This window comes from Neodiprion fabricii, chromosome 4, assembly GCF_021155785.1.
Source record: "Neodiprion fabricii isolate iyNeoFabr1 chromosome 4, iyNeoFabr1.1, whole genome shotgun sequence".
Classification (NCBI taxonomy): Eukaryota; Metazoa; Arthropoda; class Insecta; order Hymenoptera; family Diprionidae; genus Neodiprion; species Neodiprion fabricii.
The window spans coordinates 13,675,261-13,700,655 of NC_060242.1; the positions used below are offsets into that span (position 1 = coordinate 13,675,261).

Consider the following 25,395-nt stretch of genomic DNA (forward strand, 5'->3'; position numbering starts at 1 on the left):
ACGCGTTAATCGGTAAACCTTATTTTTTCGCGGAAAAAGCCGAAATTTCATTTCACCATAATACTCTAGTTACCTCAAGCGATCCCATCCGACCTAAGCCTTTCATAGGCCTACCTCCTTCCGACGCAGAACCTACAAAGCGCGTGTTTGCGGCGGAAATCGCTTCAGAGAAACGAAGTTATAAACTGCGCGCGCGTACGAGTGAGCAAATAAGCATCCCTTTGAAGAACGCGAATCTAAAGGAGGGATACTTACCGCGAATCGAAACTCAACCGGGTGTGTTTATCGGAGAAAGTATCGTTGCTCCTACGGGAGGATCGTGCTACGTCTTAGCAATAAACACGCTATTCGACGACATCGAATTAGAAATCGAGCCTCAGGAACTCGAAGATTTCGAGCCATACCGGGAGAACGGCTATTGGAGCGGCGAAAGCTCCGACGGTAGCGGTGTAGAGACTACTCCGCCGACGGATCGAGTAGAAGCCATAATTAAATCATTGCGGTTAGATAGGCTCAATGAGGTAGAGCGTGCACATGTTATAAGTCTTATCGAGGAATACCCTCACATGTATAAGCTACCAGGCGATAGATTGCGATGCACGGATCAAGTTCGCCATCGGATCCCGACGGTGGACGAGCTCCCGGTAAACGCAAAACAATACAGATTTCCTGTGGTGTATCGGTCGGAACTGGAGCGGCAAGTTGAGAAAAAGCTAAGCGAGGGAATAATTGTTCATTCACGCTCCCCGTATAACTCGCCGGTCTGGATAGTTCCCAAAAAACCCGACTCTCAAGGGAATCCGCGGATGCGCATGGTCATCGATTTCCGTAAATTGAACGAGAAGACGATTTCCGACGCGTACCCCCTCCCGAATATGATAGAAATACTCGAACAGCTGGGAAAAGCTACGTACTTTTCGACATTCGATCTAGCGAGCGGCGTCCAGCAGATCCCGATGGATCGGAGAGACGGTCCAAAGACAGCGTTTTCCACGATAAACGGGCACTACAGGTACGCTCGCATGCCCGAAGGTCTCAAAAACGCGCTCGCGACCTTTCAGCGCCTGATGGATCGGGTGCTGATTGGGTTGCAAGGGACAGAACTGTTCGTGTATCTCGACGATATTGTAGTATTTGCGGAAACTCTCGAGGAGCATAAGACTAAAATCCGGCGTCTCATGCAACGTCTCGAGGAAGCTAACCTCGTCCTCGAACCGGATAAATGTGAGTTCTTGCGTAGCGAAGTCGCTTATCTCGGGCATATCGTTAGCCGCGACGGGTTGCGAATGGACCCGAAGAAGCTAGAGGCAGTGTGTAAATTCCCGCACCCAAGGACGCAGAAAAACGTGCGGCAATTTCTGGGACTCGCCGGTTATTACCGTCGGTTTATTCCGGATTTCGCTGCCATATCCAAGCCCTTATCAGACTTACTCAAAAAGGGAAAACCATTCCTATGGGAGCGAGAGCAGAAAAACAGCTTTCGCAGGCTTCGCAAGGCCCTCTGTCGAGAACCGATCTTACAATACCCCGATCTATCTAAACAATTTATCTTGACGACCGACGCCTCGGAATTTGCACTCGGAGCAGTATTGTCGCAAATTCACGATGGCCACGATCTACCAGTCGCGTACCACTCTAGAATCTTCACTAACGCTGAAAAGAACTACGGAACTACGGAACAAGAGTGTCTGGCCATAATCGATTCAATTGAACATTTTTCCACGTATCTCTATGAAAGAAAATTTGAGCTCGTAAGCGATCACGAGCCTCTCAAATGGATGCGTTCTACGCTCGATCCAGGCAAGAGGCTCAACAGATGGAAAATTAGGTTATGTAAATACGATTATGAATTCCAACATAAGCCAGGGCGTGAAAATGTAAATGCCGATGCACTCTCCCGTAATCCCGTAAACCTAAAGAAACTCTCGTCTACAAGTGATTCGGACGTAGAGACGAACGTCCCTCAGAAGGCTCAGGTTTTGCCTTTATCTTCGAAACCTCTCGGTAAACGTAAAGACACGACGCCCAGCACAGAAGTGTCGACACCTGAGACATCAGCTGGCCCGTCCAAGGCCGACGCATCAGTCGTAGCGTCGCGCACACGTTCGCGCCTACGCAGCGTGCCCACGGTGCCAACAGTACCCGAAAGAAGAGAGGGGAGCTCGGAGAGCTCAGGCCCGGTGGCGAGACGCACGCGCGGGAAGGTCGTTACAAGACCCGCGAGGCGCCCACCTCCCGCCGACGCGAAACCCTCCGAATCTGAACCCGAGAGCTCAGGGCCACCCATACAGCGCTTGCACCGCAGTATGTTGCCCTCGCAGTTACTTCCTCCGAAAAGACCGAAGTCTCCACTCCCCGTAGAGGTCAAGCCCCTCGGAGGTACCCAAGAGACGGTGTTTTCATCGGAATCCGCAAGCGCGACGTCTGACCAGAGGCCTGCCACTATCACGGTCGCGCTCACCGCCCCCAGTAACGATTCAGATGGAAGCACGGAGGAATCGGAAGCAGAAAGTACAAAGACGGTAACGGCAACTCTTGAAGATTCAATTAACAAATTCAACGAGTCATTAAGGCGTTTGGAAGAGCGGCATCACACCAAATCCTCCCGTGACCCCAAAAAAGGGCCTGATAAAACAGATTTTGACTGGCCTGATCATCTGTCGGAGGGGGGTGAGGTAGAAGAGGAGGCCCGGATGATTCTCCAAGAACGGGACCCTTTCGATGACATCGCCGGAGATGATGAGCTTGCCAGCCGCTTGAAAGCGTTAGAAGGTAGGTTCAAGTCACCATCGGACCAGGAACTAGTACGGCGGCTGAGTGCGAGGGAGAAGATATCATCACGCACGGTAGAAGAAGGAACGGAGGCGGACGACGAGACCGATGAGCAACCAGCTGAGAGAGAAAGTATGCCGTGAGCAAGCGCGAGAGTGAGACCCAAGACAAGTATGGCCGCGGGACTCGAGCGCGAACCCGACACCTCGCAGCCCGCTCGGACCTCTCTACTGCCCGCTCCCCGCCCCGCGGTGAGATGGTCATTCCCAGCAACGATGCGGCCCCGGCTGCAAAGTCTACACCATACCAACCACGTGCGTTACCACGTGCTACACCTCCCGAAAAGTCCACCGGTAATAAAAGCGAATTCATAATTATTCCTGATGACTCCATCATAACAGGATCGAAAGACACGAATTCGTCCTCGATCACGTCGTCCTCACTGGACTTGTCCAGTAAAGAGGAACCTGACCAAGAAAAACCTATAGCAAAAACAAGTACGGTAATTAGCTCGCGAGAATGTCTAACGTACAAACCAGATAACTTAGTCCATTTCATCTCTGCGGATGGAGAACTATCAACCTCAGTGGGAAAACTACTCGCTGACCTAGGTAGGTTAGATGGACAAACAATTAAAGACAGAAATTTATCGATCGGACAAATAGCGGTGACTCCGTATGGGTCCAAAAAAATTTATAGTATTGTTATTAAAAAACGGTACTACGACGAAACAAACGCCGAGCACATATTCAAGGGACTCGAGAATCTTAAATTCGGCCTTCAACAAGCGGCCGTGAAGTCGGTTCGTATTTCACGCTCGGGAGACTATTCGGACGAACTACCGCGCACAAAACTGCTCGATTGGTTAAACAAGATACTCGGTAAAACAAACATAGTCACCACAATATGCTACGGTACCATTCGACGACCATTGGACGAACAACACTCGCAAATAATTGAGGAATTTTATGCGAGTCTTGTCGGAGGCCCTCGAGGGGTAACCAAAACCTATCGTAAAATCCGTGAACGTTTTTATTGGTCTTCGCTCAGAAATGAAGTGTAATAGTATATTATGTGCCTAGGGCGTAAATGACGGTTTTACACTTGAGTGCTGATCGCCGCGCGCGAGGGCCGGCAAAGCCGGCCCGAGGACTGCGCCGATCACACGAGGGGGTAAATCGTACGCCCGTGGTGCATACGATATTTTTTACAACAGTGTGCGGAAAATTCAGTCAAATATCAGTAATGTAGTCCCCGTGTCCAAAGATCTTGGAAAAGCCGACCTTTGACAGACCACTGTGCTGCGCGGTGGGGTCTAGGGGCGAAGCCCCCGCCGGGGGGTCGAGGGGGGCGAAGTCCCTCTCAAGTAAAATATTTTAGTTCAAGTTTTTTAGTTCAAAAAACGTAATTCATTTTTTATTCTGAACATTTATCACATCGATACATTAATGAATCTTATCATAATACTGTTTTCAGAACTTTTGTTTAAAAATCGGATGGTTTAAAAAATTATTAAATTTATGTTTAATAATCTTTTGTCGATTAACAATCAAATTATAAAAATTATAAAAATTAACAAATTTATTTGACTTATAGTCGAACATAATTACATAAACGCTAAAACATAATTCGATGCTTGTATTAATCTTTTATTTGGACCGTTTTTTTGTTAACTGTCATAACGGTAGTTTGTTTTTTTGATTTTTTCTTGGAACTTTCATCAGAGTCTTCATCAATCGCATCTGTTAGTTGTTTTCTAATTTTTCTTTTGTTATTCACAGAATTTTCGATGTACCCTTCGGCTACTTGCGTGGATTTCCATCCACCATGTCTTTTCAACGTCGTGATGTCAGCTCCCGAATCTACAAGCAGAGTGGCCGAAGAATGCCTAAAACTGTGTCCTGTATACAATTCAGGATTTTCTAACTCTAACCATGTGGCAATTTTTTTCGGCATACCACCGATTAAATTCTTCCCCATTGGTTGATTACAGCACTTGCCGTTGCGGTAACCGATGAAAAGTTTTGTTATTGGTGTATGTTTCGGTCTTAATAGCATGTAGTCGGTCACGATCTTGTGGTATTTACCTTCGAGCACGAAGGTTCTTGGTGAATGTGTTTTCGTATCGGGTATTGTCGCAACGAGATAGGCGTCGTGTAGTTTAATATTATCCATAGTCAAACCATGAAGCTCTTGACCTCTGCATGCCCCATGTATGCCAAGAATAAGAGCAGCCTACGGATAATGTAAATATTCATTCACCGTAATTGAATGTTTTCTTTTCTTTTCTTTTCTTTTTTACACGAAAATTTGAAAACTTACCTTTGTAGCCAAAAACTCTTTGTCAGGAGCTTCTTCTAGAAATGTTTTTATTTCAGTTGGTGAAAAAACTTTGGCTTTATTCGGTGTGTATTTGGTGTGCAATTTTTTCAAGTAATTTTTTCAGGTATTGTAGCTACTGATGTCTATGGTATGTTCAATGTTCAACATTGTTTTCAACATTGAATATTTCGACCATAGAGTCGAAGATACAAAGTTTTGTGAAAGTCCGTGAAAGTATGCCAAAAACACTTTTTCATCGAAAGAGTTTGTTTTGTTATTTTTCATCCACTTTCGAAAATCATCGTAACACGCGCGGTAAATAATCTTTGATTTATCTGGAAGCAATTGGCTCACCGCATCTTCAGCTGCTGCCAAAATACCGTCCGGAATAGAGTCACTATCACTCATTTTATACTAACGATTATACGGAAAGATTGAGCACGTGTTGTATCGTGGATAATCAAAGCGGGACTGATTATATGGTTACGCATGGAAGCGGGTGACACACACACTCATGGACATATTATTGGTAGAGTCGGTAAGGTAGGATTGTAGTTCACGATTCAATTCAGTGTTCATTAAATCAGATGCATTTCGATTTGGTGAATGCATACCGAAATGACTGAGTGGTAAGTTGGCAATGGTAATGCAAAGATCCTCAATAGCAATCAATGCTTCATTGTACATAGCGTCACTGAAAACTATCGTTAGATCGTTGCACCGTGTACGATGTTGATGCAATATATCATCAGTCATTGAATCTTTGTGATTGTCCCATAATGTCTCTGCTCGGGTCGGGAAACATGTAGTCAACACTATAGCGAATAGTAGACGAATTTGTTTTGCTGCACAGTTCAATCCCGCTTCAGCAAGCATACATTCCCACTGGTTGTCGTCTTCCAGCAAGCCGAGTGCATGGCATGCATCTTTATACGTTGGATACTGTTGTCCATCCACTTTCCGTATATCTTGAAATGACAATGGCCCGATGACATTAACCAATAACAGGCGAAGATAAAAGCACTCAGTCTGCCTTGGATTGACTGTAAATACTCGCCCCAAGGTGTTTGATTTGAATAAACCGGGATATCCATCAATCGGCGTGCCTTGCTTGCGGGGCATCCATTTTTTTGTTGGAGCCCATGTGAAATAGCGTGGTATTTCTGAATACAGCAATGTCCGTGCAAACGCACCAAAAACATGCGCACGATTGCACAATTCAAAAAATTCAGTGAGTGTTGTTTTTGGTGGATTTATAGCACGATCGATCGCTGTCTCGGTCGTGAAATATACGCGCTGGCCGTTTTCAAGATGGACGGCCAAATGAATAACTGCTGGATCCCGTTCATGAATTGGGAAACCAAAGATACGCCAACCGGCTTCATTGGAGCTGACGTACCGACCAATTTGGTAAAGCGTTATTTCATCGTCAGTATTCACCGGAGGAGCATTCGCATTGATTTTGTCAACTCGAAATACAACCATATCGCTGCCTTCATTGACATACTTGCAAATGTATTTGATGCTCTTTACTGAACTGCAGAACTCAACATTAATATGAACATTGAATGTTTTGCTCAGCAGAGGCGAATATGGGACCACCCAACGGTTATCAATGTCAATTTCTACTCTGTTTATATTTTTAACAAATGATTGCCCGCCATTATCGGAACTTCTTCGACGATATATGGGGTATCCGTCAACATTTGTGATCGTATCGTTCGTGAAATTTTTCGGATAACTTTTGGTACATTTTCCATCTACCATGCAAGGCGATGTACGATTCAGATTGCCGCATGGGCCATGAATCATGTTTGCTGTAACAATATCAAACAGCATTTGATCAGTAGACGGATCTGGAATTTCCGCAGAAATTATACTGTCGATTTCTTCAGGTCGTATTTTATCGATTAACCAAACCAAAATGTGGGCATGAGGTAATCCCCGCTTTTGCCATTCAACGGAATACATCCAGCAACGTGTGGGACCGAATACATGTAGTTTTGTAATGAAATTTATCAAAGACTTCAATTTTTGTCTGAACACACGTGCTGTAATGTCATGACGATGTACTGCATTTTGGCCAGGCAATAGTAAAGATGTAATCTCCGGCCATTTTGGGTTACATGTGAACGTGATAAATAAACACGGCCGCCCATATTCGCGCACGTAAGTCAGAGCATCCTGTATGTATTCTTGCATATGACGTGGGCTGCTGATGTATGATGATGGTAGAATGACAGAATTACCGATTTGAGCGGCATCGGCGTTGTTGACAATAGCGTCTCGCAGGTGAATGTATTCTTCCGCACGCAGCTTTTCTTGATTAAATCGCAAGTATCTTAATCGTTCGCTCTCTATCTTTACATACATGTCGACCATGAATTGTTGACAAAGCTCACGACATCGTAGAATAACGTTGTCCTGATCACGTCTAATCATCAACCGATACGCATAATAGTCCTTCGAACTAACATTCTTGTTCGTTTCGGCACCTGTTGCGGGATTTCGTTGTTTAATGCTTATGCAATACCCGTCTTGTCCCTTCCAGAACATTAGCGGATATTGCAGAGCGTCATATGAACGGTGTGTATCAGCAATGAACTGTAGATTATTATTTCTTCTACGAATCACTATTTCTCGTTTAGCTGTACGATCGCCAACCATGATTCCAGCGACATCGTCAAGAACAGGTGCATTAAATCTACGAATATGCTCTCCAGCAGGTGTTTTATCCGGATTGATGACAATAGCGTGATTATCACTTTGTAATTTGTGCATGTGTGATTTGAATATTTTCAACAATTCATTGTGCTCATTCAATAGGGAATCCAGGTCACTGACGATGCGTCTGGCAAAAAATGAATCGAGGTTATTATAGCCACAACGTGCATCTACACGTGCATCCTCACCGCCCATAAAGTAAATTTGTAAAAATTTAGGTGATCCGTTTGGCATTGGCAGCAATGAGCCCACTTTATGATAAATTTGGCCTTTGATTTTGAATGTTGAATTAAATTGCTGACCATTGATAGCATTATTTCTAATTATTTCTGTTGCTCCGAACGATGTCATTTGAAAACATGAATTAAATGTTCGGATTGACTTTAGGAATAGATTAGAATCTGGATCCGTGCCGATAAGTAAACCGTTCAATGGTTCAGGTGGTGTCTCAATTGCAGGTAATTGCACCTTTCCTGACGAATAACACATTCCAGGTGGCTCAGTTTTAAACTTAAGAGCATGACAATGCGGACATTCCTTGTCCATAGCACCAATTACCACTTTTGAATGAGCATAATATTGAATATCGTGCTCATACTCGAATGCTAGACGCAGGAATGAATTAGATGTAAATAATCGATGCACCTGTTGGCGCTGTTGTTCATTCGCTCTGCATCTGCCAACTATAAGACGACGCGATTGCCTTTGTTCTAATCTTCTTCGTTCATTTCGTTCAGCTCGTACATCTTCTGATTCAGCTTGACGCAATCGCGCCATGTTCTCACGCACATGAGTGTTATCTTGCTGGATTTGGTCTTCTGTTCTTAGGGCTCTTGTATTTCGCCTGCTTGCAGATCTAGGTGTGTGACGGGCTATAGAAGCTCCTCTGCGTCTTGCTGGCATTGTACTAAACACTTAAATCGAAGAAATCCAATTAGTTAATGATGAAAAGCAGTATATTAATTAATTATTTGTGTATTTTCGTTTATTACTTATTTACCATTTACAAATTACCTACCGAATGTGTATGAGTCTCTTAGCAGCGACACCTGGCGGGCTAATTATCGACCGATGCCAAAAATTATTAAATTGAGCAGCGACACCTGGCGGGCTAAACTGGTATCAGCCGGTGATGAGCAATTATCACTTGTGCAGTTATCGACCGATGCCAAAAATTATTAAATGAAGAATATTTGTTAAACAATAGCACTAAGAAGTATGAAAAAAGTTATAAACCTATTCTCAGACCTACCGAATGTGTATGCAAAATTTCATTGAAATCGTTTCAGCCGTTTCGGAGGAGTTTGGTGACAAACACTGTGACACGTGAATTTTATATATATTAGGATATATATATATATATATATATATATATATATATATATATATATATATATATATATACATATATATTTATTTTACATTTATTTGAATAAATTATATTACTTAAAATAAGGTGCAACTGTAATTCGAAATATATATATTGTGACGTGATATTTCGTACCCCGTCACTTTGTTTAATTATCGCATTCCCCTAGGTGCAGATATCGCTAAAAATAACGAAAGCACGTCTGAGGCCAATACTCCAAAAATGAACGACTAATTATCTTTAAGTTGAATTCTCTTTACTAAGCTAATTGTATGCTATTTTCTAATTCTGTAACGCTCTACGAGAATCATCTGCGAGACCTTCGCGTCAAGATACCAAGACACTGCCTGACAGGGGTCACATACCAGCTCAACATCGACCACCACCGACTACAGACGAACGAATACCGCTGAAACCACTCCCGATGGATGCCTATCTAGTTGTCGAACAGGGTCGTGCGTAATGCACAAACAGTACCTCCGACTATTAAAGACTTATCGGCCAGGAGCCGAACCACGAATGAATGCTTCTACCGCTCGGATGCATCGTCAGGCGGCGTACAGGGCTGTGCGTCAAAAACACAACAAAGCCTCCCGTCGACGGTACTTATCAGCCTGGAGCTGAACCGACCCTAACATCTACTAAGTCGTTGACTATCAAATGGAGGACGGTTTTCTCTTCACGAACCGTCCTATCGAAGGACTGCGGCGTGGAATAGGCTAATAGTATGCTGACCACGTGGATCTGGTGGATCTAGTGTGGGGATCCGGGTTGAGGGCCATCACCGCCAGATCGTTCCGGTATAAGGGCTTCAATGAGCGAGGGCCGGGATGCAGCACTGACGAAATAGCTACAACGGGGAGTACCAGTAAAGCAAGGAGTGAGTTACAGTCGGTCGCAAGTCCGAAGGACCGGTGACGTACTATTGCCGCACACCTCAATATCGCAACACATGAGCAGTACGACCTCCCCTCTCACCAACAATACCGCACAGCTGAAGGAAGACATCTCTAACCACCTTCCGACGTCCCGATACCTCGATACCTGTCGTCGAGGGAGAAGAAAAACAAGCGGCGAGGGATTATCGCCGCCTACCCGTAGACCAGACCTACGCGACCTGCTGGTCCAAATAGAATACCGCAAATTTGAGGAAGAATCACGTGACAGCAGCTCGACGAAAATCAGGATCATCGCTCATTTCGTCACTCTGCGTTCAGTTCTTGTATCATACCGACGTGCTATCGTAGTCTTCAGTGCCTTATCGCTACTTATCGCTTTAATTACCGCTATCGTATCGCATTCTCTAGCACCTGTTAGATCTTCTTTTACGTAAGTGAGGTTCCTTTTCTATTTTGTAAAGCCACGAGATAACTTGCAATATATCGTACCTTTACCTTTATCTCTTTCTCTCTTTATCTTGCAGTTGGTCTGCTTGAGCCACCTGGGCTCGTACCTTATTCTCTCTTATCTCTTATCTTGTCCCTTTCTCTGTCTTATTGCAAGTAACTTCGCGACTGGTTGACTATTACTTACGCATTGTAGTGACTATTGCTTTATTTTATTATCTTTTTCTTCTGGAATATTTGAATGTCTAATATCGCTGTCTAGCAGCGCGTTCCGTTAAAGGATCAATTTTTATCTTAGCTATTGAGCATTGCTATTTCGTTATATTGTCTCTGATTAGTTCATATCTGTCTCTTTACCTATTACCGTTGATTATCGTATCTTAGTGAGTGTACCGCGGGAGCGATCTTACATCGCTGCGCGGTCCCGCTCGTCGTTCATTTGACATTGGAGTATTGTGCCGTATCGCATGACATCTTTTTCATTATTTTCTTCGCTAATATCGCTGATCGTAGTTGTCCGTAGTCTATTTGGTTTGCCGTACGTTGCATATTAATTATCTTGAATATTGTTTGCCTTATCTTGAATTACCTTTTATCGGACCGAATATTATCTCTCTTTCTCTCGCACTTACCGCAAACTAGAGACTACGTATTATCTTTTAGTACCTATATTTTATGATAATTTTCTACTTGACCTGTTGCTTGAATTTACTTTGTAATTCATAATTCCCTGTCTGCCTATTTCTGATCATTCTGGTAATGTGATAACTATTACAATTGTTGTATTTCGCATGTGTTTATAATCGCTTCTCATATTTTATGGTTTATTTTCTTACTGCTTAATTTAAGTACAGTATATCTTTTCCTGTTCTGCCTATTTATCATAAAACCGTATTAATCATTACCTTTAGTATCGCGAGGTTGCGCATATTTCCCGCTTATTCGGAAAACGTTCCGTTAGTTGTTAAATCTCTCGCTTAACTTTTCTCTGGCGGTAAATATTGTCAATTATCGCATTTATCGTAATTGTATCTCAATCTCTTCAGCTACTTGCTTGTCATTAAACTTACCGCTTCTTACTTAATATATTTGATACTATTCCTGCTTCACCTGTTTCTTATTTTATCTATTGGATTCGACCCCGCCCCTCTACCATTATCTTGTCTATCTGAGCAAACTGTGCAAAACCGTCGTAGAACCTGACCTTATCTTTATCTATTACCTTTACCTTTACCTTTATCTCTTTGTCTAATTATCTATTTTTGACGCATGTGCGTCTGGCGCCCAACACTCGTATCTCTCTCTCTTATTACCTCTCTCTCTATCTAATTATTCAGGTTAGTGACTGCGCCGTAGGGTAACCAATTATCTCGTTTCTATCGTTTACCCTCAACTCATAAAAATTGGTTACAATATATATAACGACAATAAATTCTATTAATATTTTTCTCTGTTTTTCGAACAGACAGAGCGATTTCGTGAGAGACCCCGTGCACTCCTTGACATACCACTTCTTCAAACGCCGAACATTTTCGAAGGCGCAGTTGTACCCCGTTGAATCGTTTCCATGATAATCACAGCACCAGCCCGCCTCTTCCATATGTTTCAGTTTTTCCAGTGATGGTGGTGGAATGTGTAAATCTTCCATGTTTATTACTTGTTTTGTCCCACCAAGGATCTCTGTCAGCCACCGTTTCTCCTCCTCACCTTTGACATATACATAGCATGCATATTTAACAGCCTTTTTTACAATTTTCTGCACCTCAGCATAAGGTTCGATTCCCGCATTCCAGGGTATTCCATGAAAATTGCATGTTAGCCAAGCGTTAGTAGCTTTGTGTTCAGCTGGTAGATCCGCCCAAGCGTACGGCGGTTTGAAGATAATGCGGCTCAAACGCGATGAGTTTATGTTTATGATGCAAAGTTCCTTGGGTATAAATTTATCGTTGGGGCCAATGAAACTTTGAATGTCCATGATCATCTCCATATTGCAAGTTGGAACAGTGCTGTTTTGTTACGCTCAAATTGCTCATCTTTCAAATTTGTTGTATTCGCCTCCTTGATATTTCATTCGTAGAATGCCCTCGATTATCGTCTTTTGCATGGCGTTGAATTGCACCACATCATTTTCCATGAGGCTTACAATTCGCGGGGGTAAAAATATTGCGAATTGTTCATCGAGCGCGAGAAGAATACTCGTGCCGTACTTAGTATTTACGCGTCTTACCCCCGTCACGCTGTACTCCCCCCCAACCTCTAGATCTGACATTCTCTTGGTGGGTAGCGTTTCCAGGCGACAGATGAGGTTGATTTTATTTAGATCCATCACGTTCAATGTAGATTTTATAAATTTGACGTAGTATGGATACTGAAGTTCACAATGGGAAAACTTTGAGAACAATATAACGTGTTGAATGAGCTCGCGATTTATATACCAACTAACTACACTCTCCCCCCTAATAAATTCTTGAAAGCGAAAGTTTACGAATCATCATCAACATCCCCAGCCTATCTAATTGCGGCATCACCATCCGGTCAATTAACACAAAAGAGTGTATTCGAAGTACATGGAAAATATTATTTTTCGCTCTGGGGAGTAAAACTATTAGCGTGAAAGTTTACGAATCGCCATCAACATTCCCGACCTATCTAATTGTGGCGAGCATCCCCAGCTTTACTTAAAATTAAGTACAACTGTAATTCGAAATATATATATATATATAACCACAATAAATTCTATTAATATTTTTCGAATGTAAAATTTTTGCCCTGGGGGCAAACTGTTAGCGTGAAAGTTTAGTGATCGTCAACAACATCCACAGCCTATCTAATTACGATGTCACCATTCGGTCGATTAACGCAAAAGAATATATTCGAAGTACGTGGAAAATATTATTTTTCGCCTGGGGCAAACTATTAACGCGAAAGTTTACGGGTAACGGCGAAAAATCAAAATGGCTATTCATCCGACCAAGAAATAAATCACATTATCAAGAAATCAAAATGGCTGCTGATCCGACTGAGCAAAATTCAAAATGGCCGCCGTCAGACGGTAAAATCGGTCGATTATACTGGTGACGTCATAGCGAAAATCACATTATCAAGCTGTCCGACGATGAAAAATCAAAATGGCTACTCATCCGGCTAAGCAAAAATCAAAATGGCCGGTGTCTGAATGGCTGCTCGTCAGACGGCAAAATCGGTCGATTATAATGGTGACGTCATAGCGAAAATCACATTATCAAACTGTCCGACGATGAAAAATCAAAATAGCTACTCATCCGGCTGAGCAAAAATCAAAATGGCTGCTCATCCGGCTAAGCAAAAATCAAAATGGCCGCTGTCTAAATGTCTGCTCGTCAGACGGCAAAATCAGTCGATTATAATGGTGACGTCATAGCGAAAATCATATTATCAAACTGTCGGACGATGAAAAGTCAAAATGGCTGCTCATCCAGCTGAGCAAAAATCAAAATGGCCGCTGTCTGAATAGCCGCTCGTCTGACTAAGCAAAAATCAAAATGGCCGCCATCGAGAAATCAAAAATGGCCGCCATCAAAAAAATCAAAAATGGCCGCCGTCGAAATGGCCCCGTCAAAATGGCCGCCATCAAAAAATTAAAAATGGCCGCCATCAATAAAATCAAAATAGCCGCCATGAAAAAAAAACAAAATGGCCGCCGTCAAAATGGCTGCCATCGAAATGGCCGCCATTCTCAAAATGGCCGCCGTGGGCACGTCAACCGGTTACGTCACATGGTTACGTAATTTGATTTAGAACTCTCATATCTATACTACTGACTCACTTACAGAATATTACAAAGAAAAGTCTTAATATCTAGCGCCTAGATATTAGTGCGCATTTAAGTGGGTTAGTATACATTTGAATAAAAAAAATTTCTAAATGACATCTTATCGTACTGACTCACTTACAGAATATTACGAAGAAGAGTCTTAAATATAGCGCCTAGATGTTAGTGCGCGTTTAAGGACGTTGTATGCAAAACACCCTTTTCGACAGATTTTGTTAAAATTTTTCTCCAGTTTTAATTGTAATATTTCGAAATTTCTTGCCGAATTTCAATACGATTGACCACGTCGTTTGAGAATAAATCGAATTTGAAAATCCGAAAATTAACACAGGGCTTATGGAAAAATCCGCAAAATACCTGACAAAATTCACGTTTGCATATGTAATTGGAGAACGGGTGGATAGAAATGCTTGAAAAACTAGTATCATCTTATTCAATGAATTTTAGATCCATTAGAATTTTTTAATATTTTTCCACCACGTCGTTATCTCGTAATTAATTCCTTCGGGAATGGTTTCCTCGGAGGTTATGTTTGATTTTTTCTTTTTGCCTTAACGCAATGTGACTATTGCTTTCAAATTCCGATCCAGCTTTTTTTTCGCACAAATCGGCATTTATAGCGGGTTCTTTCCATTTTTCATTTTTTTTTATTCGTCCAACAACTTTCGAAAATTCAACACTACTGATGAATCACTTGTCACTCGTTTCAAGCTCGGGTGGCAGGTTAGGTTCATGCGACGCTGCCACGACCGAATTTTCGTGTCGTGCGTTAGTATTGTACCCGCGTTCCCTATCCGTGACAGGGCTCTACAGCTGTAGTGGATACAGACGCGGCAAATAAATATCGTTCTTGATGCCAAAAACATGAACGATTTCGAATATTTTTTTCGCTTTTCGGATCAAAAATTTATTTTTTACTATTCTTATCGTGAATGTTTCGCAATTCTAACGGCGTCTCAATTCAATTTTCAATAAAAAAATATTGCATTCACTATTTCTTATAAAAGACGACGTCACAAACTTTTTGCTCGGATTTCACATACAACGTCCCTAAGTGGGTTAGTATACATTTAAACAAAGTTTCTCTGAATGACATCTTATAAATGTGGTGGTATATATGATAGATATTGTGTATATTATAAACGAAACTTATGCAACATGCTGATGATTATATTATGGCTGCAGATTATTACGGGCAGAATAAGGGCCGTCCATGAATCACGTGAGGCTTGAAAGGGGGGGAAGGGGGGGGGGGGGGGGGGGTGACAAAAATCACGAAATGTCACAAGGGGGGAGGGGGGTGTAATAAGATATCACGTGTATTTATTTTTTCATTATTTTTTCAAACGCGCGATTTTTAAATCGAAAAGCGGCGTGTAGTGTGACCTTGACTCGCCGTAATAGATCATTCGTTTATTATTATTTTTATGCCAATCAAAAACAACCTGCAACCTTTCTATCTGGACATTTTTATCATGGTCCTTAATTTCAGAATGAAATAAGATTATATTTCATATCTGTATTTAAGATAATACTCTAAAATATTCTAAAGAATTTGAGATTTTTTTTAGATACTATAAATACACGTGATGTTGGGTGGGGGGTGGTGGGGTAGTCTTAAACCCCACCACGTATCACCAAGGGGAGGGGGGGGGGGGGTTGAAAAATGCTTAAAAAAAGATCACGTGATTAATGGACGGCCCCATAAGGCAATGGAACAATATGATTGCTAATAGCAGAGGGCTTAGCGCCAGACTTCGAGTGGTTCGGAGCTAACGTTAAGGCTTTGCTCGGGAAGCAATTTACGCGGCTTAGGTATGCCTAGTTCCGTCATTTTAATTTCCCATTGGGTCCGGAGCAGCGGAGAAGAGCGAGGAGGCAGGTCATCGGGAAGTGGTATTATTTCTAGGTGCGGGTGGTGGATGGAATGGCGCGTAGGAATTTGGGGTCTTGTACGTCGCGGGTGAGGGATATGTTTAAGGCTGGAAAGAATTTGTTCTGGTGATAGAATTTTAGGCTGGACGATACCTTTTTGGGCGAAGGGGATAGCGTCTACTAAGCTGGACAGGTCAAGTTCGTATTCGTTCAAGCGTCGGTCCAGGTCAATTAGTCGGTTGAGTGTGCCAATTTCAATTTATTGGGCTGAACGATTTCAGTTTGTCGGGGGGTAATCCAAATTTCAGCGTTGATATTGTCAATTATACGTTTAATCGTATACACTCCTTTATAGTGGTCGTCGAATTTGGATCGGGTTTCATTTAGTAGATAGACCTTTTGACCTGCTTCGAAATTTTGGCTGTTGACATTACGGTGGTAACAAGTCTTGGAACGATGCTTTGCTTGTTGTAGATTGGACGCGGCGTGTTTTCGTATGCTGGATAGATTAGCGATTGAGTCTAGAAGGAAGGAATCGTGGAAACGAGTATACGCCCTGGCAGGGTTCGCATCTGTTAGGAGTCTGGCTTGAGAGTCAAAAATTAGTTGGTGGGGGGTGAAGTTAGTACCTTGTGCTTCGCGGTGTTGTAACAAAAAATTGCAAAGCGGATGTGATCGTCCCAGTCTTTACCAGCATCCGTGTAGTGTTTGATGTGCTCAGTAAGAACAAGGTGACTGCGTTCTAGCGATCCGTTAGACTGTGTGCGGTAAGCTGTGGTTCGTATTTGCTTGATTTTGAAAAGTTTACAAAGTTGTTTGATGACTGTACTCATAAAATTCTGTCCTTGGTCTGTAAGTATTGCTCGAGGAGCATCGTAACGTATGATGTATTCTTTTGCGAATGCTGCGCCTATAGTTTTGGCGGTGGCATCAGGTAAAGGGATGGCGTCCAGGAATTTTGTCAAATTGCATTGTATCGTCAAGAGATATTTGTTGATCGAATTAGTGTAAGGGGTTAAGGTCCAACAATATCTAATGCCACTTTGTCGAATGCATCGGCAGGCGTGTCCGTTATCATCATTGGCAATTTGGTTTTTACTCTGACCAATTTTTTTCTTTGGCAACTCTCGCAAGTTCTTATGGAATCTTGGATTTGTTCTTTCATACGGGGCCAAAAATACTTTTGTCTAATGCGGTTATATATTTTAGTGACACCTTGATAACCGCCGACTAACGATTTGTGGCATTCTCTGATTATTTCTTTTCGTAAACATTCGTCTGGGATGACAGTCGTGTTTCGACAAAGCATGATTTGAATTTCTAAGTCTGCGAAAATATAGGATAGAAGTTTTCGAAAAAACGCGGGGATCGAGAGCGTCTAAACTATCATCGGTTATCGGAAGTGCAAGAGACTTTAGGTTTGAATCGGCTGAAGCCGTTTTGAGTTTGGACAATAGCTTGAAGATATCGTATAGGTTGCTTTTATCTGAGCTTTTTGTTTTCAATACTTGGGTGAAAATACGTCGACTATTGTGCTTAGATTCAATGATATCAAATTGTCGCGGACGAGGCCTCACTACTATTTTTGGGTCAACGATATTCTTGTCGGCAAGTTGGGCTGGTATACCCTTAATCCAAGCGCAGTCTGTCGATATGAAGTGCGCATAGTTGGTTTTGAGCAACAAAAGTCCATCATTGGTATCTTTGACATTGTCCGATACTGGTATGTCGTCCAAGTTGTCAATAAAATATGCGAAACCGTAAGGGTCATTAATTTGATCATCGTTAGTGTTGAGAGCACTGTCATGGTTATGGTCAGTAATTTCCATGTGGGAGTCGAATTGTTGAAGGCACGTATAGTATTCAGTGTCCGTGAGCAAGTCGGAACTGTCGTCGTTATCAGAGGTGGGCGGGAGAGGCGCGGGAGGGGGGGGGGACAGGAGTGCAAGGAATGGTTCGTCGGCCTGGAAGTAGCGGGGGGGGGTATCTCCTAGCGGGACGCAGAGGCCCGACGGGGGGGGGGGGGGGGCATGATGACTTTAGAGGGTGGGGGTGGAGGTGGAATCGGACGAGATGCTGCAGGTTTAGGCGGACGTTCCGATTTCTTTCGCAGATGGCGGTGGGGCGGTAATCCAGATGTGGAAGGGACAGGGTCAGGAAGGTTAGTATAAACGGGTGGGGGTGTAATGCAGGGGCGCGCGGTGGCAGGAAGCGAAGAGTCGAGGCGGCAAACGGTGATTCTTATTTTCGAATTTTTGAAAACATAATGGATCATTTTGCGTACCGCGCTCCATTCTAATTTGTCGAGTCCGCAACCTATCAATGGTATCGAGACAGATGTTACGCCATCTTCTTGCAAGGTTTTCCTAAAGTTAACCAAGGTGTCAAAAAAAACGTGTGGAAAAGGTCTGTCACTGTATTTTGGCTTTGTAACTAGGTTATAGATTTTTCGGTTTCCATGGACTACAGAAATAACGTCAGTCACAGTCGGGTCGAATTCTCTAAGTTGTTCGCGGTTTATGAATTTACGTTCTGTCAGTTCTCAAGCGATTCCTTTGACATTTGGCAGTCAGCGGATATGCAATGAGCCAAGTTATCCTTTTGCTGTAATAGGTCAGCTTTTATTTCTTAGATACGTCTATTACGCATGAGAAGAAAAGTTTCGCTTTCTATAAGGAAGTCGCTATAAGAAGGGCCCGGTAAATCGGTGGGTGGACCAAAGTCATCAGTTCCTGATTCAGTTTCTGGGGTCTGTAAGTCATCCGAGCTAAGGGAAGAATCTGAAAAATAGCTCAGGTATGGTCTTTCATGAGACCCAGGGTTTGTTAAAGAATTTGTTTCGCAGTGGCGTTTAGGTTCGCGATGTACTAAGATCGGCGCCGGGGTGAAGCGGGGGGATTTCAGGAGCAACGGGGTTTCTTTATCGCTGAAATCATCTTCGGAGAGATCAGAGAAATCAGAGGAATCAGAGGAGTATATCATCGCACAGGGTTGTGAGATTTTAGGGTGTTTCAGCGGAGTTGGGTTCGTGGACTCGTCTGTGGTCTGTCTAGGGCGTCTGGGGTACTGATGAGTCTTTTAACTGCGTTTTTTTTGATCTATCGCTAGAGGCTTCAGTCGTTGGACGGGGGCGTTTTGTATCTATAGGAAGAATTTGAGCGGTGTCGGGCGGTGCGTTCCTGGACAGAGCATCAGCGTTGATATCAGATTTTCTGGACTTGTATTTCGTATCGAAGTCGTACTCTGCCAGTTCTAAGCTCCACCGTAATTAACGGGAATTATGTTTTTTGACGCTTTCTACCCATTTGAGTGGCTCGTGGTCTGTTATCAAAGTAAACTTCTGACCATAGATGTAGGGGCGGAAGTGATTTATACTCCAGTAGGCGGCTAAGAATTCTTCATCAGGTACCGAGTAGTTCAATTCAGCGGGCTTGAGGGCTCGGGACACGTATGCTACCGGTAGGTCGGCACCGTCTTTATCTTGACTAAGAACTGCACTTATAGCGAGTTTTGACGCGTTTGTAGTGAGCGCAAATGGTTTGCTGAAGTCCGGGTATTGTAAAATTGGTTCTTTGCATGAACAATCGCGTGAGGTTTCAAAGGCAGACTGGTATTCGGACGTCCAGATGAAGGGGTATCCTTCTTCGGTAAATTGTTAAGGCATTGAGCAATATTTCCAAAATTTGGAACAAATCTTCGTTAGTAACCTAAAAGGCCAAGGAACTGTCTGACATTTTTGGGACTTTTGGGGACAGAATACTCTTTTACAGCTATCAATTTACCAGGGTCAGGTTTTACTCTTGACTCAGTCATGAGGTGTCCGAGGTAAACGACTTTCTTGCGCAAGAATTCGCACTTGTCTGGCTGTAGAGTTGAACGAGCAGCGGTTAGTCGCTTCATTGATTTCCGAAGTTTAATTTCATGTTCTTGCAAGTTCCGAGCGTAAATAACTATGTCATCTAAATATACGAACATCTCGTTGCCTTGTAGGCCTAGGAGGACTTGGTCCATGAGCCTTTGAAACGTGGCGGGGGCGTTCTTCAGTCCGAAGGGCATACAAGAGAATTCATAATGGCCTCTCGGTGTCGAAAATACAGTTTTCGTGCTGTGATCCAAATGCATGGGAATTTGGTGGAACCCGGAAGCAAGGTCGAATGTGGAAAAGTATTTAGCTGAGCCAAGCTGGTCAAGGATTTCCGTGATATCGGGCATGGGGTATGCGTCGCCGACTGTTTTTTCGTTAAGTTTTCTGTAGTCGATTACCATACGCCATCGTTTATTGCCGTCACTATCCGGTTTTTTTGAAACGATCCACACCGGGGAATTATACGGAGATGAGGAATGTTTAATAAGATTTTGCTTCAGTAGTTTATCAACTTGGGATTCGATTTCGTCTTTGTGAATTTTGACGGGGCAGGAGGGGGGATTATTAGTCGGTCGCGATGTACGCTTGGCGGCAGAAAGAATTAATGAGTTGCTGAGGAGAGGGCCTGGGTGCGAAACGAGGGTTTTGGCGCGGGCATCGCTGTGGTGGTTACTCGATGCAGTGGGCGTAGCGTTGGGCATGACTGTACTCAGTGGCTCGTCGAACTCGTCTAGGGTTACTGTTGGGGGTCTTATCTCTACGGCAGATTCGTTACAATTGAACGCGTACGAGTAAGCGATGCCGTTCTGGTTTTCAACTAACGCTTCACCACATAGAACATTGTTGCCTAAATCGATGCGTTTAAGGTAGCCTACTTCAGTGTCTGGGTTCGCAACTATTAGTGGGATGGCTTTCACGGTACGGGCCTGTATTGTAATTACGCGCGTTTTTTCGGGTGCGGACGAGGGTTCATCGAATTTTTTAAAGTAGATTGGCAATGAGGATCCAAGCATCACCTAGTTTAAGTTGAAAGAAATAGTTGCTTTCTCTTTTCGTAAGAAGGGCTGGCCTAAGTTGCCGTCGTGCGGAATCGGAAACGAGTCAGGGACCAAGTGGAAGGTATGGGATTTATTATTAAAACGTATTTTCGTTTTTGCGATAGTTTGCGTCTTTTTGTCTGTTATACCAGTCAGCGTCGAACGTTCGTCGGTTGTTCGTCGTACGAGGGGCCTGACGGAACTTTCTTTGACCAAGTTGACGTCTGCACCGTTGTCAATAATAAATGTAGATATTTTTATTAGCTCGGGGGTGTCGATCGAAATTAGTGGAGGGTCAGCTGAAGCTGTTATGAGAATATGATTTGAAGATCGGAACGCTAGTTGTTTCCATTGCGCGCGGGCGCGTTCTCCCCGCGGGCGATGTTCTTGTTTGAATGTTTATTTGAGCCTGCATTGCCTTGGTTATTACGCGGAAAGGATCTACATCGGTCTACTGTGTGGCCTCTGCGATTACAATTGTCGCAGTGTAGTTCTTGGTTTATGTTGCATTTATGGTGGAAGTGGCCCATTCTGCGACATTTGGTACAATATCTTTTACTTTGCAGACGGTGACATTCCCTGATGGAGTGACCCTGGTGGTTACGAAATTGACAACTGCTGGGCAGAGCATTGACGTGGCCAGCAGAACAGGTGGTCGGATCGAGCGCTTGGGCGTAAGGTCTGGGCTCGGTACGAGGCGCTGGTTGATGAATGTAACCAGGTGTGGGCAATGACATCAGGGGGGGGATGAAGGAGGCCGCGGCGGGCACCTGAGACGGAGAAGCAGTATCGGGGGGTAACGGCAGGCACATGGGTGTAGCGGGGGTAAAATATTCTGCGGAGAATTGCATCTGACGGTTAATTAGCTCGGTTTCTTCACCTTCGGCGATAGTGACGGTAGTTTCGAAGGTCGGTAATGGTCTGATAGTAGCGATTCTCCACTTCAATTCTGGCCGAAGCCCTCTAATAAACGATCTAGAGGTATCCTTCTTCAGATCATTCAGTAGAAGCGTTGCTAAGTCTGGTGGGTGCTTGGCTATGATCGCTGTGCTTATATCTTTTGATATTGCTCGTATTCTGCACGAGTAATCTATGATGCGCTCATATGGTTGTTGTTTAATTCTATCTAATTGAGCAGGTAACTGGTGTATGGGGATATCCGGGCGGTATGCTCGGCTAAGGGCAGTTATGAGGTCCCAGACGTCATTACAGTTAATGCCTATTAAATATTGAGAAGCGGGGCCTGTAACCTTTGATTGCGCGAATTTGGCGAAAGTCATTTCATCCGAAGCTTTTATAAGAGTCTCTACGTGACGTAATTGTTCTACAAATGAGTCAAAGGGCATGTTGTGGCCGTCGAAAGGGGGGATTGTCGGCAAGACATCTTTTACTGACCAAAAATTTTAACCGGTTTCGTTAGTTGGTGCTATGTTGATTTAAGCAGGGTATTGCAAGTACAGGAATAGAAATATCAACTTAACACTAAGACTTAGAATAGACTTACAGGGCAAAGGTTAACGCAAAAACAGAGTACAGCATGGTTCTAGGCGGCTGGACGCAGGTGAAACTTGAAGAGGCGATACACGTCATTCGTCGGCACGAGAAGGGTATAGATGAGGTAGTCCGTGGCGTGTTGATAAATAAGTGTGGTAATTAAGGTCTTAGGGCGATGCCACTTTCGGGTCCAGATTCTCGTCTTAACAGGGTTGCAGGAGTCCGAATGAGCGGAAAGGGTCCATTCAATATTTGTCGGTTCGAAAGGTGATGTGTTCAGATGCGGTGTGCGGCTTAACTTGGCTATCGCACTGAATTTCCACTCGCTACACAGTTATTCGACGTCGTACGTATCGATGAATTTCAATAGTACCAAAATGTGACGGAGTTATTGAAATTGGGGACTCTTTGCAGAGCCTATGTCCGTGGCGAGTTGAATAGTTTCTGCGTGCCTGTCACAGTACTTTGTGGGCCGGAGTTCGTTCGTAACACGGCTATCACTGATTGGTACGGCGTTAGAAATTTTGAGCACTGAACACTTTCGTAGAAAACGCGCAGCACTGCACTGACGGGTAGGTCGACGGGAAAAACCGCTGCCACCAAAATGTTACGGGGTAGATTGCATAGGCTCCGATGAGCGGTAATCGGAGCTTACTTCACGCCCAGCCAAGGTGTTATTTGGCTATTGTCGGGTCCGTTCACGTCGACTACGCACTCGCGTGCTACTACTCCCAATGCAGGAAATGAATGGAATAGAAAGGGATCGGTATTAAGGGAAGGTAAACGATTTAAAGTATATGATTGTTTATTAGTAGTCAATGCAACGGAGTCGGTGGAGGGAAAAAGGTATGGTCTTGGTTTAGAGGGATAGGTGTCTTGCTTGAGCGCTAGGATGGATCTGCGGAGTTTAGCGGGATGTAGAAGGAATGCTAGCCGCTAGTTACAGAAGAATCTGCTGACTCGCGAACGATAAGAGTAGACTACAGAGCGTAAAGTAACTAAGAGCGTGGGAAAGGAATATGAAGTCTGGAGGACGTAACAAGAAAATGAAAAAAAGTTTTCAGTAAACAAAAAAAAGATTCCAGAAAATGGTAGAAAGTTTTTCAAAAAATAAAATGTGTAATAATCGTATGGCGAAATTGCATATCATCATTATTATTATCATTATTATTATTATTATTATTTTCGTAGTACAGAGTATGGCACACGTGCGTACAAAGGAGATGAAATGTGGAAATATTCGTATTTTCAAAATCTTCTATTGTAATCCGGAAAATACATACAAATTATGTTACTTGTCTGTTTAATTTATTCAACTATTGTGCGAATTATCAAAACCCAACCACTTCACATAGAACAGATTCCCCCGTTTGCGTAATACTTTCTCCACAAGGTAGCCGTCGGGATATCTCACTTTGGTGAGCTTTTCCTTGTAGAAGCCCCCCTCGATGAGATGATCTTGATAATCGGTAAGTTTGTAGGTGGGTGGATTGGTATTTTTCACCTCACTTACAGTGAATATTTCTGTCGTCCAATTGGGTGTATAGCCTTTTTCGAATGCATTCTTGTACTTGCTGATTCGAACTCAATCGCCTACACTGAATTTCCGCGCTCGATCACTTTGTTTGATTTGCCGAGGCTTGTACACGCTACGATACAGCTGTTTTTCATTCTCCGTGCTAACATCCACCGGTTTCATCCGAATCGTGGGATGTTTGGTGTTGTTGTAGGACTTCATTAAATCATCTAAAATATTAATCCACTCGTATGATCCTTGGAGAGTAAACCGCTTCCACATTTCATTCGTCAATGTTCGATTGAAACGTTCGCATATCGACGCCTTCAAGTTGCTAAATGTCGAATACAGGTTGATATTGTGATGCTTCACGAGGGCTTTGAATTCGCTGTTGTGAAATTCTTTGCCTCGATCAATGTGCAGATGTGTAGGTATACGGCTCTGGATCAGTACAGATTTCATGGCAGCAGCCACATCTTTCCCACTCTTGAACTTTATCGGCACCACCCACGCGTACATAGAAAATATATCGATGATTGTTTGTAGGTATTTGCATCCCTTGTTGCGCGAGCTGTATGCAATCATATCGACGAGATCAGCTTGTCAGATCTCATCCAGTCCGCGTACATCTACGAATCGTCGCGGATAGTTGCGTCAAGCCCGTCTGTGAAGTTTGGCAGCTATTGCAGTCTTCATTGTTCCCAACTCTTCACCTATCAATTTTTCGAATTGCCGTCCAACCACTCTGGTTCCTCAATCAATACTTATTCCTTGCTGGTCTGTCCCGGCGTCGGTGTTGCTTGCTCCCCAATATGTTTGATGCGACTCTACGTGTTTTCAATGATTTTGTTATTTATGCGTAGCTGTTTCAACTCCTCGTTGTGATTATGCGCGAAACTCTCAAAATTTGATTGAAAAGTATCCACAATATTCACAGCCATAGACTGTAAAGCAGTATTGAGAGCTTTTAAGGAAACAGCATCGGTGGAGTGCTGCGGATCAGCTATGTTACACAATCGTTTACCGTCCGAATCATACTGATTGTCGTTGGTGGTTTTGAATCTAACACCCGGAGGCCCACGAATAAATTTTTTACCCCCACCATGCTCCGAGTGTCGCCCGAATATGTCTATGTTCATCACTGGGCAGTCACTGATCAAATGATGATTCTATGTTTACACGCTGCTAATAAACGATTTCAGCTTCGCGCAACTCTTCAACGATGGCGACTATTTTTTTGGAATAGCTGGGACTTTTTCGTTTA

At 43.4% G+C, this 25,395-nt stretch overlaps 1 protein-coding gene across 1 annotated transcript; it reads right to left on the reverse strand.

The window, feature by feature from the left end:
• Positions 1-4,413: 4,413 nt before the first annotated feature.
• Positions 4,414-12,520, reverse strand: LOC124180662. The gene is made up of 4 exons (XM_046566407.1): positions 12,001-12,520; positions 5,709-8,732; positions 5,095-5,129; positions 4,414-5,007 (listed from the first exon to the last, which is right to left on the reverse strand). The coding sequence occupies exons 1-4, from the start codon at positions 12,518-12,520 to the stop codon at positions 4,414-4,416; spliced, it is 4,173 nt and encodes a 1,390-aa protein (XP_046422363.1).
• Between the last annotated feature and the right edge of the window lie 12,875 nt (positions 12,521-25,395).